Here is a 15108-nt window from a genome sequence, read left to right as displayed (position 1 = left end):
AATATAGCAACGGCTACCAAAGTATTTATATTCCCGCCAGCTTGATTCAATGTGGTACTACGGGGAAGCCAGTTGGGTCGAGAAACGACCCACTATGGGGAGGCTGATGGTTGATGAGTGCCTAGGTACATGTGATTCGGCCCGAATTTCGTTATCTTTGACGTCAGCTCCGAACCAAACAAAAAGAAGCCTCGGTATTCGTCGACCTCTTCAGATCTCTCGTTTCGAATTTCAAAATTCGGTCCGATAAGCAGCGACAGAATAGCGCCAATTACTTACTTCCAATCTACTCATGCAGACCGATTATGGACCCCTCCAAAACCCAAGAAAGAGACCAGAGACAAGCAAGCGCTGGGAGTCGCCCATCCATTACTGCATGTTTGCGATGTCGTACGCAGAAGGTGATTACAACACTAATTATTTCTGTACCCGGATATGCCTCTTTTCCTGATAATTAACTCTGCCCAGCTCAAGTGTGGCCGTCAGCGCCCCGTGTGTGCTCGATGCCAACGAGTGGACGCGACATGCTCTTATCCTTTGCCCCCGAACCGTCGGGGCCCACGCCCACGCTCACAACGCGCTCGGCTCCCAGAAAGGGCAACTGAACGCAGCCACCCGCAGGAACATATTCGCCCTCGGCGAAGACCCCTTCAGCAGCCTTACATCGATCAGCCATCGCCATTACAACAGACATCGCCTTCGAGGATTGAGCCGCTGGGCCAGACCATTCTCACCCGAGGCCAAAGCGCGACCCCGAACCCCGTTGGCTTTGATGAGGGTCTTGAAGGGATATCGCATCCTCGCAGCGACACCGCAGTGCATGACGCTTCCGTAGTGTTAGCTACAGGAACGCCCGTATTGCTCGATGTACGCGCTAAGTTGACGCGTGGGGCTTGATACTATAGCGACTCTGGGCTGATTCCCGATTTGATATCTTTATAGTCCTATCCAAATCAGCTACGCACGATGTGCTCAATCGAAAACGCAACAGACTCAGTACATACCCCAAACGGAGACCAGCCACCTCTACCTCCCACTGCCCTTGGTCTCTCTCTACTGGAACTCTACTTCACGCGCATATATAATGCACCTCTACTATTCCACAAGTCTGTTTTATTTCAACAATATCTGGAGCAAAAGCTTCATGGCGCGCTTCTTAGAGCCTTATTGGCATTGGCAACACTGTGCGTTCTCCTGTGGTCCATGCTACCACTGCTTTCTGCTGGAGAATATCCTTTGCTTAACGACTATGTCCAGTTTTCTTCAACCCTGCGATTCCGAGAATGGAAAAGACCTCATTGGAGAACATGCTGAGTTGAAAGTCCTGAGTATATATCACTCTTCTGGACTTCCATGGGCGAAAGCTGCTGAAAAGGAAGCCATTGTTGCTGCCGTAGACAGTCCGTCTCTCATGGTCATTCAAGCACTTGCGTGTCTTCAACACTATTGGTTCGGTATTGGACAGCCTTATCGGGGCAATCTTTGTCTTGGTAAGTTTCCATCCGTCACTTACCGTCAAAAACGAATAACACACACATCGCTGGCAATGTGTAATTTATGGGAAATGCAAACTTTAACAGATTTTAACAGCATTAGCCTATCGTGCCTGCCATCTTCTTGGGTATACCAATAATTCGAATGGTGTCGTTGGTCTTGATCATGACATGAGCCTTGAATCGGAGCTGGCCCGGCGATGTTTCTGGGCCTGCTGGACGTCGACATGCATCGTCATGGAGCCCGAGCCATATATCAAATCCTCCTGGCAGGAAGTCGCCATGCTGCCGCTTCCCGGGGAAATTCGATCCACACCATCAGGGTACAGAATAATGCCTGGCGAAACGATGGATGAAAAATGGAATTCTCGCGCTCTGACGCCGGCAGCAAACTCAGGATCAGTCCCAGCGAACTTGATGAAAATGGTGGGTGTCTGGTAGGTCAGGAGAACTATTTTGCTACCCTGGAGACATGGCAAACATCAGTTAATAATGACGTTACTTGGCAGGGCAAAGGTACAACTGCTGTGCAAAGACAATAAGACCGGCTCTTTACTCTCGGAAAGGTTCGAGTCTGGGCGGAAATTGTCTCAATTAGCAACCTCATTTTACGACGCTGCAGACCATTATAGGAACTCTTATTCAGTTTCTAATGACGAGGGTAACCATCACCAGACTTCAATACCCCAGGACCAAGTCTTATTGCTCGTGCACGATACTCTCTATCACCAGTGCCAAATTAGTATCCATTCAATGATCGTGCCCTTATTTTCGGGCATCGAAAATGAAAACAGCTCGGAAACAATAGACGCAGCCGACCGGAGGCAAAGCGCAACAACTGTTGCAAAGCACGCTGATCTACTATGTCGCCTATTAGAACCGTATCTCTCGGGTCAGCGTCATGTTTCATTCTTACCTCCTCTCGTCGGCTATGCGGCGTTTGTCGTGGGCATCGTTCTTCTTCTCATGGAGATTTCATGCCCAAACAGAAGAAATGGAGTGAATGTGAATGGATTCGGCGTCGAAACCAGTGGGAATGGGAATGAGGAAAAGAATGGTTATGGTCAGGGCTGCAGATTAAGCGCCGTGAAATCAATATTGCATCTAGTTGATCGTCATAGAGTTTATTGGAGGGCATTGCAACGTCCGGTGCGTCTTCTCTGGTATTTTCTCATGCCGTTGACACTCTGGATAGATCCGGCATTGTTCAAGGGGTTGACGATCGGTTTATAGTGGAAAATACTGCAGACTGCACTGCAGGGAGAATCTCAGAAGCATTCAACACAAAATCTACATCAACCGACGAATCTTCAAGATTGTACGTCAACTGAGCCAAGTATCTCTTACAACGTCCTTTATGGAGAGGAAACACCATTGGGTAACTAATGTGCATCTATTCAGGTCATCTCCCGGCACCCAGCCGTGAAAGCGAAAATCCCCAGACGTCCGCCGCAGGATACTCTCAAGTGATGGAGCCCTCAAGTGAAAATCCACGCCCCATTGCTAGTATGCTGAATAACACTGCAGAGGGCGGACCATCATCGGCAGTAGCTCAACATAGCTCTTGCTTGGCTAATAATGTTAACAACAACAATAATTCTGAAACAGCCGCAAATGAAACAGAAGCAAACGCGATTGATCCATTGATTAGTGGGATTAATGTCAATGTACCACAGGACTATGATTGGTATAACCTGTCATTTGCAGACGCTGGGTTCGAGCAATTCGCTGGTCTTGAACCTTTGGCTCTTTTTCAACACGGGTGGCGGAGGACATTTGGGTAGTTGGATTCGCGAGGGCCAGATAGTAATGCCTACATAGGAACTTGCACAATTCTTGAAGTAGCTTGGGCAATAGCCACACCCTGTGGTCGTATGTACCTATTGCATCTATGATATTCTTTGAGTAGAGCTAGAGTGTATTGCACTGGGTATGCGACGCGGTGCAGGGTACTATATTCATGTCTTGATGTAGAGAGGAGATTCTGAGAGACCAGTTTCCGGTCGGACATATTCGGAGTCTCATGTCTCCAATTACATTTCCTTTGCAGCAGGAATAAAATTAATCATAACTATTTAGCCACTTCAGGTCGAGATCAGTCTCTATAACCCCTGAGACTTCATCATCATATGATACTTGCTTCTCATGCGAATCCTCGGCCCAAAGTGATAAAACACCCATGGGAGGGGAGCAAACGCCAGGGCAAAGAATCCTAACAAGCTAGAGCCCCAGGGTACCCCCAAGCCGTCATACAGATACGGGCCAAACAGTGGGAAGACTGCTCCGAAAACCGAACGGAACACTGCATTGGCCGCAAGCGCACTTGCGCCATATGGCCCGTAACAATCCGTGAGATATGAAGTGATGGCGAGAAAGAGTAGAATGAGACTGAAGCCGAACGGTGCCCCTGATACAATGCCCACGATCCAGTGTATCGGGGGCATCGCGGTCCAACCAAACCAGAATAAGCTGGCGGGGATCAGCCAGGCCAAGATGATAATGTGGGGGAGTCGAGCTTCTGGCTCCGGGCCAAGTTTGGTGACATATGTCGCGTGAATCTTGTTCACGTATGGTGAGGCTATTGTGGCTATTGCCATACCTGTGCCCATGCCTAGAAAGGAAAGCCCGGCGATACCGGGGGTCCAGTCACGGGACTGTTCATATACGATCGGGTAGGCTGTGAAGTCCAGGTATAGGATCCCATAGATGAACGCCATATAGAGGGATAGTAGAAAAAGGATGGGCTCCGCGAATAGCATCAGCCAAGGGCGGGTTAAAGAGGTCATAAGTTGTGAGTTTAGAGAGGGACCAGTCTGGACGATGCCCTGGCGACGAGCCTTGTCTCGTAGAAGCTTGGGGGCATATGTTTCTGGCAGGAAGAGCACACACGCCGCATAAACTACGCCACTGACGATGAGGACCACCCAAAAGTTCCATCTCCAGGAGAGATACTCGGAAATGAACCCGCCAGCAACTGGCGCGAAGACGGGTCCAAGAAAGCTACCTGCGGAAAACAAAGCCAAGGGAACAGACCGTTCGCTTTGCGGCCAGAGATCTGTGATAGACCCGCCCGAGTTGGTGACCGACGGAGAACCGAAAAAGCCGGCGAAGAATCGAAAAATGATGAGCGATGAGATATTTGGTGCCAACGCACAGCCGATCTGGAAAAGAACAAATAGTCCTAGAGTAACCCGGAAAATGTGGTTGCGGCCGCTAGATCAACCCTAGACGCATGAGCCAGCAGCCACAGGACAGAGGGATTCGACAGACTGACTAGACTTCAGACAGAGGAGCGAAGATGAGGGGCCCTGATGCAAATCCCAACAGAAATGTCGTCACTCCAAGAGTGGCAACGGTGCGTGAACAGCCATATGTGGCAGTGATGAGGCTGGTTCCAGCGGTGTAAATACTCGAACAAAAGGCGATTACTCCCGTCATCACCGCCACGATCACCGTACACACCCCTAAATCATCGTTGGATGTTGATTAACTCCATGATCCCACTGTCACAGACCAAATAGGAGCATTTCTTACACTTTCTGGCTTTTGGCCATTGTCTGGGATCTTCCTTCTCATCGAGCTGGAGAAGCCCCTCACTTGCATTAGTAATGCACTGACCAGGGGTCTCGGTCGCTTCCGGATGACCCATTGATCAACTCGTGGCTAGCTGGCGCTGGCCCCAATTGAAGGATAGCGGTGGAAGAAGGAGAATTGAATACTGAGCGATTCAAGGCTACCTAAGGCCGGGGTGGCTCTTTAAGTAGAAACATGGTAGCGCATTAGGAATCCGGTGAGGCTGGTAGTCCTTCCAAGTGACTAATTGCGATAATCCTTTGGCGCCTGTAACCCAACAGGTCTTAGCATAGGGCTATTTCGAAACTAGAGCAAACCAAGCCAGGTACCCTGGTTCAAGCTGACGTGGCGCGCAAAGCTAATGATCGGAAGCTTATCTCCCCGCCGTCAGCATGCCGGAGGAAACTATTGTTGGCGCATCTCATGATATAGATGGTGTCATCCTCTCCTAGATGTCCCTGAAAAGCACCAATGACAAATACATTGTGCCTTGTAGCGACGCTCTCTTTCCTTTTTTACGCAATTCTTCGTACTCGTCGACACAGGTACGTGTTATGGGCTGATGAGGTCTAGTATCCTTTCTCTGCCACTCCCTCAACCTTCAGCTCCATTAAAGGTCTGAGTTTGTTCCTGGCATAGCCGGGCGTTGAAGTTACGTTGGCCACCCAATTTTAACTTTTGTTCCTCCGTTTCAGTGCCATTATGGACACTGGCATTGTTGGTTCAGGCATAGCCGATCTATATCTGGTCCTCTTTCTTCAATGTCTTGTCCGACGGATCAAGGCAGAATAATTGCCCACTGGTGTGACGAAAGGGTGTATATTGTATCGGGAGCAATACTCTGGTCAAATTGCGCTGGCGTGTCTCTCACCATCAACACAAGTCAGGATGGGCAAGCGGTGCTTATCCCCAACATACAAGGACACCCCTCAAAACCGGTGATCCCGAAGTTTCGTCCGATCTCAAGGTACCATTGTCACCGAATACTAGAGAATGTGCGCAAGGGAGCCTCGGGAGGACCGATCACCCCTTGGCTGAATTTGTTGCACGCAGATTCCGATGTAGGGCTTGATCGGGTCCTGCAGTATGACGTTATATCCCCCCAGCCTTGTTCCATCTTATTACTGGGTGGCTTTATACAGTGGCCGATTCCTTGAGGTTGGCGACGAGTCAATCGAACCAGTTTGAGCTCAGCTTCTAATCAAGCGAATTATTGATGATGATGCACGAATCTGAGCCATTCTGCAAAGATGAAATCCCTTTCTCATTGTAACTGCTGTACAGCTTGTAAGTACTGAAAATATACATATCGAGAAGGGCGAACCCGATGGTTGATCACTCGGACGAGAGAGTCACCTTGCGACCATCCTCGCCTTTGTACACCAGGCCGACCGTGGAGGAGATTAATGAGCGATGACGGCTTTTGCATTCCGCATGCCAGGATTACAGATAATATGAATGATGTCTATGACGATCAGGGCCCTGGTTTCGGGTTGAGATTAAACATGCAAGGGACTTGCCCTTCCTTCGACATACCTTCCGCCTTCGGAATTGATTTACTTCCCTTGCTATGCATTTGTCAACCCGACTTGATCAGCAGTATAGCAATAAGACCGTCGCACTCTCCCATCCTTTATAAGTGGGCTCTTCGGAGAATTACGGGACCCTGATCGTCATCAAGTTGAAGGTTAGTAACCAAGTCAGCATCAAAAATGGAGCCGAAGGGCACCCGCATCGCCGCAGTCAGACTCTTATCGGAAAAGCCAGCAGTATACTATAATCGAGCATCATCTAAGCCGCAGGCCCCAGTCTCTGACTATGGTCAAGCGAAGGACGCCGATATGTTGGTGCATTTGGCTGGCAGTTGCATTATTTCCCACTTTCAAGTTTCCGTTCGAAGCAGCTATTCACCTTCCTTTTCAAACGGACACTCGACAATGGACGAGTATGTGCTTCCTTCATCAGTGTGAGTAACCGAATAGCAGAATGAGGTGATTATATACCTGGAAAATTTGGATGCCTCGAAGATGACTCCGGGTCTTGCTTAAACATCATCTGAAGCATCTGACATAAACTGCCAGTAATGGAGATTACGCCAACCCCTATAAGGGTGGCTTACCACTGCTAGCCACATTGAATCAACGTCGCTGACTATGTGGAGTGGTCGTCTACACGTGATATAACCAAGTGAATTGAAAGCCTTCTTTGTCTTTACGATTCATCAAGTAGCGACGCTCTCCCGCTTTTCCCCACGGAGCAGGAGCAATTTCCCTCCAATGCTCATGACATTCCAGGATTAATTCATTCCACATATCTCTCTTTCAAAGATGCAGAGACGCTACCGGAAGAAGAGGCAGCCCAAGTCTCGCCAGGTGAGTACGAGCCTCTTAGATGGACTGATCGGAGTTACCTAGCACTCCTCAGAGCGACTTCCTCATATGCAATCCGGTAGCAGTGTAACTGACCGATTCAACCAGGGCACGCCCGAGAGCCTCCACACGGAGGAAAAGCACAGTGATTGTCGCAGCTCTCTGTCTAGTCGCGAAACAGATGGAACCTCCACTTCATCTCCCCCAAAGCCGGCACAGGCAGGCTCCGTCCCAAGCCGCCGATTTAACCCGGACGAGCTATACCCAAAACACTTCACTTTGAGCGACATCGAGGTTCCAGCACACAACATGGTCTTTCTCGCTTGCCCAGGCTCGGAAAGAAAATGCCCCCACTGCAAACGCCACACGCGTCACCTGGGCTGTATCGTGATTGCCATAGATGGAGCGTGCCGCAATAATGGCAGATACGGAGCCCGGGCGTCAACTGGGGTCTACCACGGCCACGACCATCCCTTAAACGGAAGTGCCAGTCTTTCCCCCAATCTCAAGCAAACAAGCCAGGTCGCCGAACTCGCGGCCTGCGAGAGGGCTCTGCTTGGTGCGTACGTCATGCAAAAGTGCTGGGATGGATTATCCGAAATGACAGGAGATGGAGAAGAAAGGCTTCACACCGTGGTGATCAAGTCAGACTCGGAGTATGTGGTGCGCGGAATGACCGAATGGATCTTCAAATGGAAAGCCAATGATTGGACTACCGCGAAGGGCTTGCCCGTCGCCAATCAAGAGCACTTTAAGAAGATTGATTCTCTTGTCGAATCTCTTCAAAATGAGCAGGTCCCTGTCCAGTTCTGGCAGGTTCCGAGAGATTTAACCAGGAGGCGGATAGGCTGGCAGCGTCTGCTCTGGATGATGATTGAATCACTATACTCGCCGTTGGAAATAGCTTCACTTAGTGTCGATGTGTGGGTTGACTCTGTGGATACTAGTTATTCTCTAAGCTTGTGCTGTCATATCCATAATATCTTTCAATTAGCTTATCCAACACCGTGCAGTAAGCATGCGTACGCTTTTTCGAGTACCAACCTAAGTAGGTACAAGAGACCCCACTATCCCCATTTTATCCAAATTTAAATATGAGTGATGATGGTAAATTGATACAAGCAGTACATAGAAAGATTCACATTCATCATAAACCCATGTCAACAATGCCAGCACTGACGTCGATGCAACTAACAAATTTGACTATCCGAGATTGTAGCGCATCCCCTTAGTAGACCCTTTGTCATACAACAGCACCATAATATCATCCCACTAAAGCCACGTGCTAAGGGCTCAACAAATCTTTTGGATCTACCAAGAACAGTGCCCGGAATCAATCCTCAAATCCGCCCTGGTCATAAGATTACTCTCATCCTCTAGTATACAATACCGAAGCCCGGAACTCATCGATAGTACTCAAACTAAACAGCATATTATTCCCAACTCACCGTCTGTAGATTCCTGGTTTCTGGAGCGCCTCCGCCGTAGCCGCCGAGAGAAGATGTACAATGAGATGCACTCCCTACCAGATGATGTTCCTGTAGACTATCAAACTCGTAATGTTTCTCTTGGGAAGACACATCACTTGTGAAAGGCCAGCTCCTGTGTCGTTGGCCTGTGTCTGTTCTGTAAGGATTCAGCCATCCTACTTCGTTCTGCAGACTCAAGTGTTAAGCAATGACATTTAGCATCGGCAAATGGAGATGATGGATCGTTAATCAGTGGTCCACAATAGTTGGATGTCTGGCAGACATTCATGAACCGTTCAAGAGGCGCGTTTGGGATACATCAGCGCCATCTGTTGGATAGGAACAGTCGTTGGGGCCCTTGTCGCCGCCTGGACATGCGATCTATCTGGTCGGAGAGTAGGAATCTACGTCAGAATATTTCTTGTTACTGTCGGCATTTTACTACAATCCGAAGAACCGGATTATACTGTCTTCAAACTTGGTCGCTTTATGGTCGGTAAGAGCAGCGGGTTTATGAGCAATGCAGCCCCATTGTTGTTCTATGAAACTTCTATCCAAATCAGCATCATCGCCTAAGTGAACATAGTCTTTGCCAGAACAACAATCCTTGGAAATATTGAACCATCTTGTTTGAGGGGTGCGTACGCATCAGACAGAGCAGCATCTGCTGAAAGGTACAACAGCTATCAGTATAAACGCTTGCACGTTGATGGGAACAAATCTTCTCACTTCTGTTTCCAAAGGTATACGTGTTGTAGTAAGGCACTGAATTCAACTAGCAACCATTGATCCATGGAGGGCTTTTATTGCCAAGAGGGATGGGCACTCATAGCGCTTACAACTAGCGGGGTCGAATCCACAGATATTAATCAGGGGATAAATTGGAATATCCACCCGAGCCAAAGAGGGAAAGAAACACGGGTACGAGATAAATCGTATCTAGATACTTCTGTATCTGTACATAGTAGAGAGATAAAGTGTAAATCTCTACCTAATGCATGCTCTCTACTCACCGTTGCATATGCACCCCACAATATTTTTCCGGGATAACCTCGGCCCCTATGGCACGCGACCAACAGGCACAATACACTTTTGCAACTGCATTGGCATCTTGGCAAGCATGGTCTCCATGCGTACTGCGTCCAAAGTGACCAGATAAGTTATGATGGCCAAAGATAACACGCAATCCAAGTCTACTTTTACCAACACACTATCCGGGTACGGTTCCCTAGTCCAGTAAAGTCTCCACTGCCTGAGTCAGCGCCTGGACGCTAAATTTGATTTCCTGGGTTAGCGCCAAGCAGTACATTGAGCACTGCATACTGTTCGAAGACCTGCACAACATCGGATAATTCTGGCCTTGGCAGATGCTGTTTACACGGCAATGTGAGCACTCTGTCACCGAGTCCTACGAGGTCAGAGAAATTCAACAATGTTCTTAGCGAGCCAGTCAGCACATATTGACTTGCGCAGGATGACCGAAGCTCATGACAGAGAACTGTTCGAAGGACCATTGCCTGATGTATACCGGTTCCTTCGTTAGTATGGGGCTGCCAAATCTGCCACGGGCATAGCAGATTAGATCAAATGAGCATCGATTTCGGCCATCTAAGAACGGCGCAATCGGGGAGAGTATGCGTTAGCCATCGATGAGCACCTCTGCTTTTCGCTAGCTTTCAAATGGCCTTCAGTAATAGCTAGAATTGTTAATGGCGCATCCCGGATCGCTCAGGGCGCGCATTTCTGGGGCCCACGCTTCGGCCCGCTCTGTGAGCATAAGCGCCAAGCCCGGCCGACAAAGGACAGATGGATTCCTCGGGCTTTGTAAACTGGTTAGAGCATCCTCAGTAGCCTAGAAAAGATTGTACTGGGATCCCCAGGAACAGATCGCAAATAATTGCCAGATCAGGACCAGAAGACAGCACGCATGCCACCGGTCGAACCACCTCGGGTTCTCGGGTTCGGGGCAGATTACCGAATCGACGTTAGACCCAGTCATATTTGACGGTGCAGTTCAGACATATCATACATTATAGCAGGGTGTGATTGCTGCCAGGGCCAGATTAAGCTCAGAAGCAATTAGAAGGTGCGCTGCACACGAAATGCTGTGTTGAGTTCGTGCGATGGCGTCATCTTGGCACTGCAAGTGACCATGCTAGTTGTGCTTGATTCCGGATATACCGGATTATTATCTCTTCTGCCTAACGAGCCCCTTATGCTGATTTGTTGGCTCTAAAGCACTGTTGATACTTGGTCAGATGCCGGTATGGCATCAATGCCGAAACGGAATTGACTGTTGGTGCTTGGGTCTCGTTTTTGGCTTTGTCCCCGCCTGTACCCCATGTCTGCTATCGCTAGCCTCTGAGCGGTGTCTTGATGTTGAGCACTGGAATAATATCATTCGCCAGTGTACCTGCTGCTAGCTGGGCGCCATGATAAACGAAGGATCAGATCGCGTTTGTACACTATACAAAGTAGCTTCCAAGCCAAGGAACTAATTCTCCGGATTCTCGGAGCAGCCACAAACATCATTGCGCTCCGTTGTCCGACTGTTGGCTCACTCCGCTTCCACTAGGATTGGACGTCCTTCCAGAAGGATCCGCCCATAATGAACGGCTTCCAGGCTTCACCATCGTCAATTTGGATGCTCTGCGTTCATTGGCGATAAAGTGCTGACCCTATCTGATTGGGGGCAAGCCGTCTTGCCGAGGCCTCATCACGCGTGCTGCCCCACTGTCAATCTAGGGGCCAATCATTAACGAGTGTAGACTAGCGGGTAGGCCGAATCGGTTTCACGCGCATGGCAAGGAGTCCAGGTTGTCTCAATCAATAGTCCGCCAGTGATCGTCCAGCTCTCTCCTGTTTCACCTGAGGTGGTAGTGCGCGTCCTCAAAAAAGAGCCAAGCATTGAATGTCACGCATGGAATAATGTATGCATTCTGTAATGGCGCGGTGGTCATTGATCCTGACCAACTGGGCGCTAACCAATCCGCCTTGGAAAACGGTAAACTTTACGGATACGTACTGCGGTAGATGACGAAGCGAGCGGGTCCGAGTGGCTGTCAGCGGTGGCACTTATCGCTCGTCACTCGCCAGTCGACCGTCATCACAAATCAAGCAGGCCACTCGCAGGATAGCATCCGCCACAGATCAGATTATTGCCCCGGATAAAGACACTTTTGAGTTTCCTTGCTTTCCCCAAATGTCACAGCCGAAGTGTTGTCTTGGCCTCACGCGGGCAACCTCGAGTACCAAATCCAGGCAGCGTGGCCAATTGTATCTCGGAAATAAAACAACCTTGCGCGGTTGTGCCAAGAACAACAGATTGAAAGTATCTCGCAGCGCTGGGGCTGGTGCCGCCACTCAAGCGGGGAAAAATTAATTGCCAACGACCGTCCCAAGGCCCCCAATGGTGCGAAAGGGAAGAATTCACAGACAGGATAAGTGATAACCTCTACAGTGGATCCAGCTTCAGGTCCGGATCCACGGTGGCTTGCTTGGCGGTGCTGGAGAATTCCCATCGAGGCCAATCACGGCCAACTGCGACTCGTTCGCGTCGTCGTTGGTCTCCGCCGCGAATGGATATCGGCTTCGATGGATCGCTTCGACGCCGCGTGGATGGGGCGCTTTGGTATCCGTTTCGGGGGTTGAAGCTGTTGGAGCCACCCTCTCCTGAACGACTAACCCGACCGTATGCGACATTCTTATTCTCGCCGGTGCTCCGCCTGCCTCGAGGCAAAATTCGATGATATGATGAGTGCCGACTCTCCGCCCTGCCGTCGCTCCCGAGAACACTATCTTCCCAGATAGTTCCTTTTGTTCCGCCTTACCCCAGATCCGAAACTTTGTCTCCTTTCCTCCCTCCTCCCTTGGACAGCTCTCGTCGCTCTGGCCATCCGCGATGATCCAATGTCCTCGTGGACTTCTGCCCTCTCTCGCGCCAATCGCCTGCGTTCAAGGCTCTCAGCCCTCCATGTCGTTACGGTTGGCGCCATAATCAGTCTCTCCTATCTCTTCTACACCTTCGCCGTTCCCCAGCTGAATCGACTGAGGCTTCGCGCGGATCTGAGTTGGTATGACCTGGGCCTGTACGGTTTCGGTCCGTCGAAAAGTTATGTTTCCTTCGATTATGAATCTCCCGCGGTACAGATCTCAGAATGGGAGTCGGGCTGCGACTTGCGATATACCTTTCTAGCCCCTAGGGGTGACTCGGTGGCCCAGCCGGGGCCTATGATCCTCGATTCCAAGGGGGAGCTGGTGTGGATGAAATACAACTGGGACGTGACTCAGGACTTCAAGGTCCAGCGATATCAGGACACTGACTATCTGACATACTGGGAAGGTGGTGAAACCGAAGGTCGGGGCTATGGGGCATGGTATATGGTAGGTGGTACACAACCCTGTCGTATGGTGTAGCGTGCTGATCTAGACAGCTGGATTCGACATATACCCAGCGATATGTGATTTCCCCAGTAGGGAATTATGGTGGTGATCTCCACGAATTTACCATCACCCCCGAAGGAACGGCTCTCGTTACGATATACGATCCAGTGCCGGCCGACCTCACTCCCGTTGGAGGCCCCGAACTGGGCTGGGTATATGATGGCGTCTTCCAGGAAATTGATATCTCTACGGGCGAGCTGATCTTCGAATGGCGCGCGTCAAAGCATTATCCCATTAACAGCACGTACGAGCACTTAGGCAAGTCGGGAAGAGTGCGCGGGTATGCGTTTGACTTCTACCACATCAACAGTGTGGACAAGGATGACAATGGGAACTATATTGTTTCCGCACGCCATACTCATACCGTGAGCTGCATAGACAAGGACACTGGTGAAGTCTTATGGACCCTGGGCGGCAAGTTGAATGAGTTCCACGATCTTTCAGATGGGCAGGCCACCAATTTCGCCTGGCAGCATGATGCACGGTGGCACGCCAACAATACCTTGACTCTTTTTGACAATGCATCACATTCAAACGATGATCCGGATAACGAAAGTCGTGGAGTGGTTATCGATCTTGACGTTGCCGCTCGCCAAGCGTCATTGCGCGCTGAGTACTATCATCCTCAGCAAATGCGGTCCTTGTCACAGGGAAACGTCCAAGTTCTGGACGATAGTGGCCGAGTTCTCGTCGAGTGGGGCCACAGCGCAGCTTTCAGCGAGTTTAGTGCCGACGGGCAACTGCTATGCAACACTCATTTCGGCGCCTCTGCCTTCTTTGGGTTTGGCAGAGTAGTATCTTACCGTGCCTTCAAGGGCACCTGGGTTGGTAGACCGCAGACGGTCCCCGACGCTGAAGTCTTAGGAAACCACGTGTATGTGAGCTGGAACGGCGCAACAGAGGTTGTTGCGTGGCGACTGGAAGTTTGGGACTCGGATGACTTGAATGACAATACGTTTCGTGTTGTGTCCCAATTCCAAAAAGATGGCTTCGAGACGGAGATAGAGATTCCCGAGGGTCTTGAGCTTCCTTTGTTCCGACTGGCAGCGCTGGATTCCGATGGGAATGTTCTAGGCGCCACCGAGCTGCTCCAGCGAGAGCAGGGTGGGAGCTTTGAGCAGGTCATGAACCCTCAGTACTGGGTTATTGTCATGGCCTTTGTCATCAGTGGAGTTGGTTTGTTTGTTGGTCTCTATACGTGCTGCGGCTGGGGCCGTTATTTCCGTCGGTGTCGCTCACGGTCCAGCGAGTACCAATTGGTTGCCTTCAGCGACAGCGATGGTTCCGTTTGAGGTCTTTTGCGGATCGGATGTGGCAGGCCGCTCCGTTTGTATATATCTGTCTCAACCTGTACATATGATACCCTCATTCCAAAATGTCATTGGATGCATTACTGGCTTATTGCAAATGTTCACGTGTTGATCGATGGGTGTAGGACAGAAGACCCATCTAAGAGGACATAGAATGAGACTTCTTTATCCCTATAATGATGAAGTGGATACCGCTGCGCCTGGGACACTCACAGCAGAGAATTGTCAAGGTCGGCCTTCCAAATGTTGACGGTCAGCTGCTGGCGTCTGGCGAGCGATCCATGTGGATGGCAGAACATTAGCTAAGAGGATATCCAGAGTGGGATGAAAAGCGCTAAAACGTGATGAAAATGAAGCACGCATGAGAGGGAGGAAAGTTGGTAAGTCTTATGCAGAACGAGAGTATAGATTCACCTGGCTGTCCCAGTTAGGCAACTAATCGTGCTAGTCC

At 50.0% G+C, this 15108-nt stretch overlaps 5 protein-coding genes across 5 annotated transcripts; 2 read left to right on the top strand and 3 right to left on the bottom strand.

Moving 5' to 3' along the window:
• Nucleotides 1-94: 94 nt before the first annotated feature.
• Nucleotides 95-3277, top strand: BDQ94DRAFT_181914 (Zn(II)2Cys6 transcription factor; the record flags this gene model as incomplete). Its single annotated transcript, XM_026774012.1, has 9 exons — nucleotides 95-125; nucleotides 215-390; nucleotides 469-867; nucleotides 943-1184; nucleotides 1258-1490; nucleotides 1591-1930; nucleotides 2003-2642; nucleotides 2727-2811; nucleotides 2895-3277. The coding sequence occupies 9 exons, from the start codon at nucleotides 95-97 to the stop codon at nucleotides 3275-3277; spliced, it is 2529 nt and encodes an 842-aa protein (XP_026622916.1).
• Nucleotides 3278-3595: 318 nt separating this feature from the next.
• Nucleotides 3596-5142, bottom strand: BDQ94DRAFT_161675 (MFS transporter; the record flags this gene model as incomplete). Its single annotated transcript, XM_026769411.1, has 3 exons — nucleotides 3596-4706; nucleotides 4768-4957; nucleotides 5028-5142. 3 exons carry the CDS (start codon nucleotides 5140-5142, stop codon nucleotides 3596-3598), a joined length of 1416 nt encoding a protein of 471 aa, XP_026622915.1.
• Nucleotides 5143-9902: 4760 nt separating this feature from the next.
• BDQ94DRAFT_149670 (uncharacterized protein) lies at nucleotides 9903-10772 on the bottom strand. Its single transcript, XM_026767431.1, has one exon. The coding sequence runs from the start codon at nucleotides 10416-10418 to the stop codon at nucleotides 10176-10178; it is 243 nt and encodes an 80-aa protein (XP_026622914.1). The 5' UTR covers nucleotides 10419-10772; the 3' UTR covers nucleotides 9903-10175.
• A 1302-nt stretch (nucleotides 10773-12074) lies between these two features.
• BDQ94DRAFT_149669 (uncharacterized protein) lies at nucleotides 12075-12566 on the bottom strand. Its single transcript, XM_026767430.1, has one exon. It carries the CDS (start codon nucleotides 12423-12425, stop codon nucleotides 12135-12137), a length of 291 nt encoding a protein of 96 aa, XP_026622913.1. The 5' UTR covers nucleotides 12426-12566; the 3' UTR covers nucleotides 12075-12134.
• Nucleotides 12567-12702: 136 nt separating this feature from the next.
• Nucleotides 12703-14743, top strand: BDQ94DRAFT_149667 (arylsulfotransferase family protein). The gene is made up of 2 exons (XM_026767429.1): nucleotides 12703-13287; nucleotides 13338-14743. The coding sequence occupies exons 1-2, from the start codon at nucleotides 12814-12816 to the stop codon at nucleotides 14637-14639; spliced, it is 1776 nt and encodes a 591-aa protein (XP_026622912.1). The 5' UTR covers nucleotides 12703-12813; the 3' UTR covers nucleotides 14640-14743.
• Nucleotides 14744-15108: the final 365 nt, after the last annotated feature.

The sequence above is a fragment of the Aspergillus welwitschiae genome, assembly GCF_003344945.1.
Source record: "Aspergillus welwitschiae strain CBS 139.54b unplaced genomic scaffold BDQ94scaffold_33, whole genome shotgun sequence".
Taxonomy (NCBI): domain Eukaryota; kingdom Fungi; phylum Ascomycota; class Eurotiomycetes; order Eurotiales; family Aspergillaceae; genus Aspergillus; species Aspergillus welwitschiae.
This window is presented reverse-complemented; position numbering and strand designations above follow the sequence as displayed.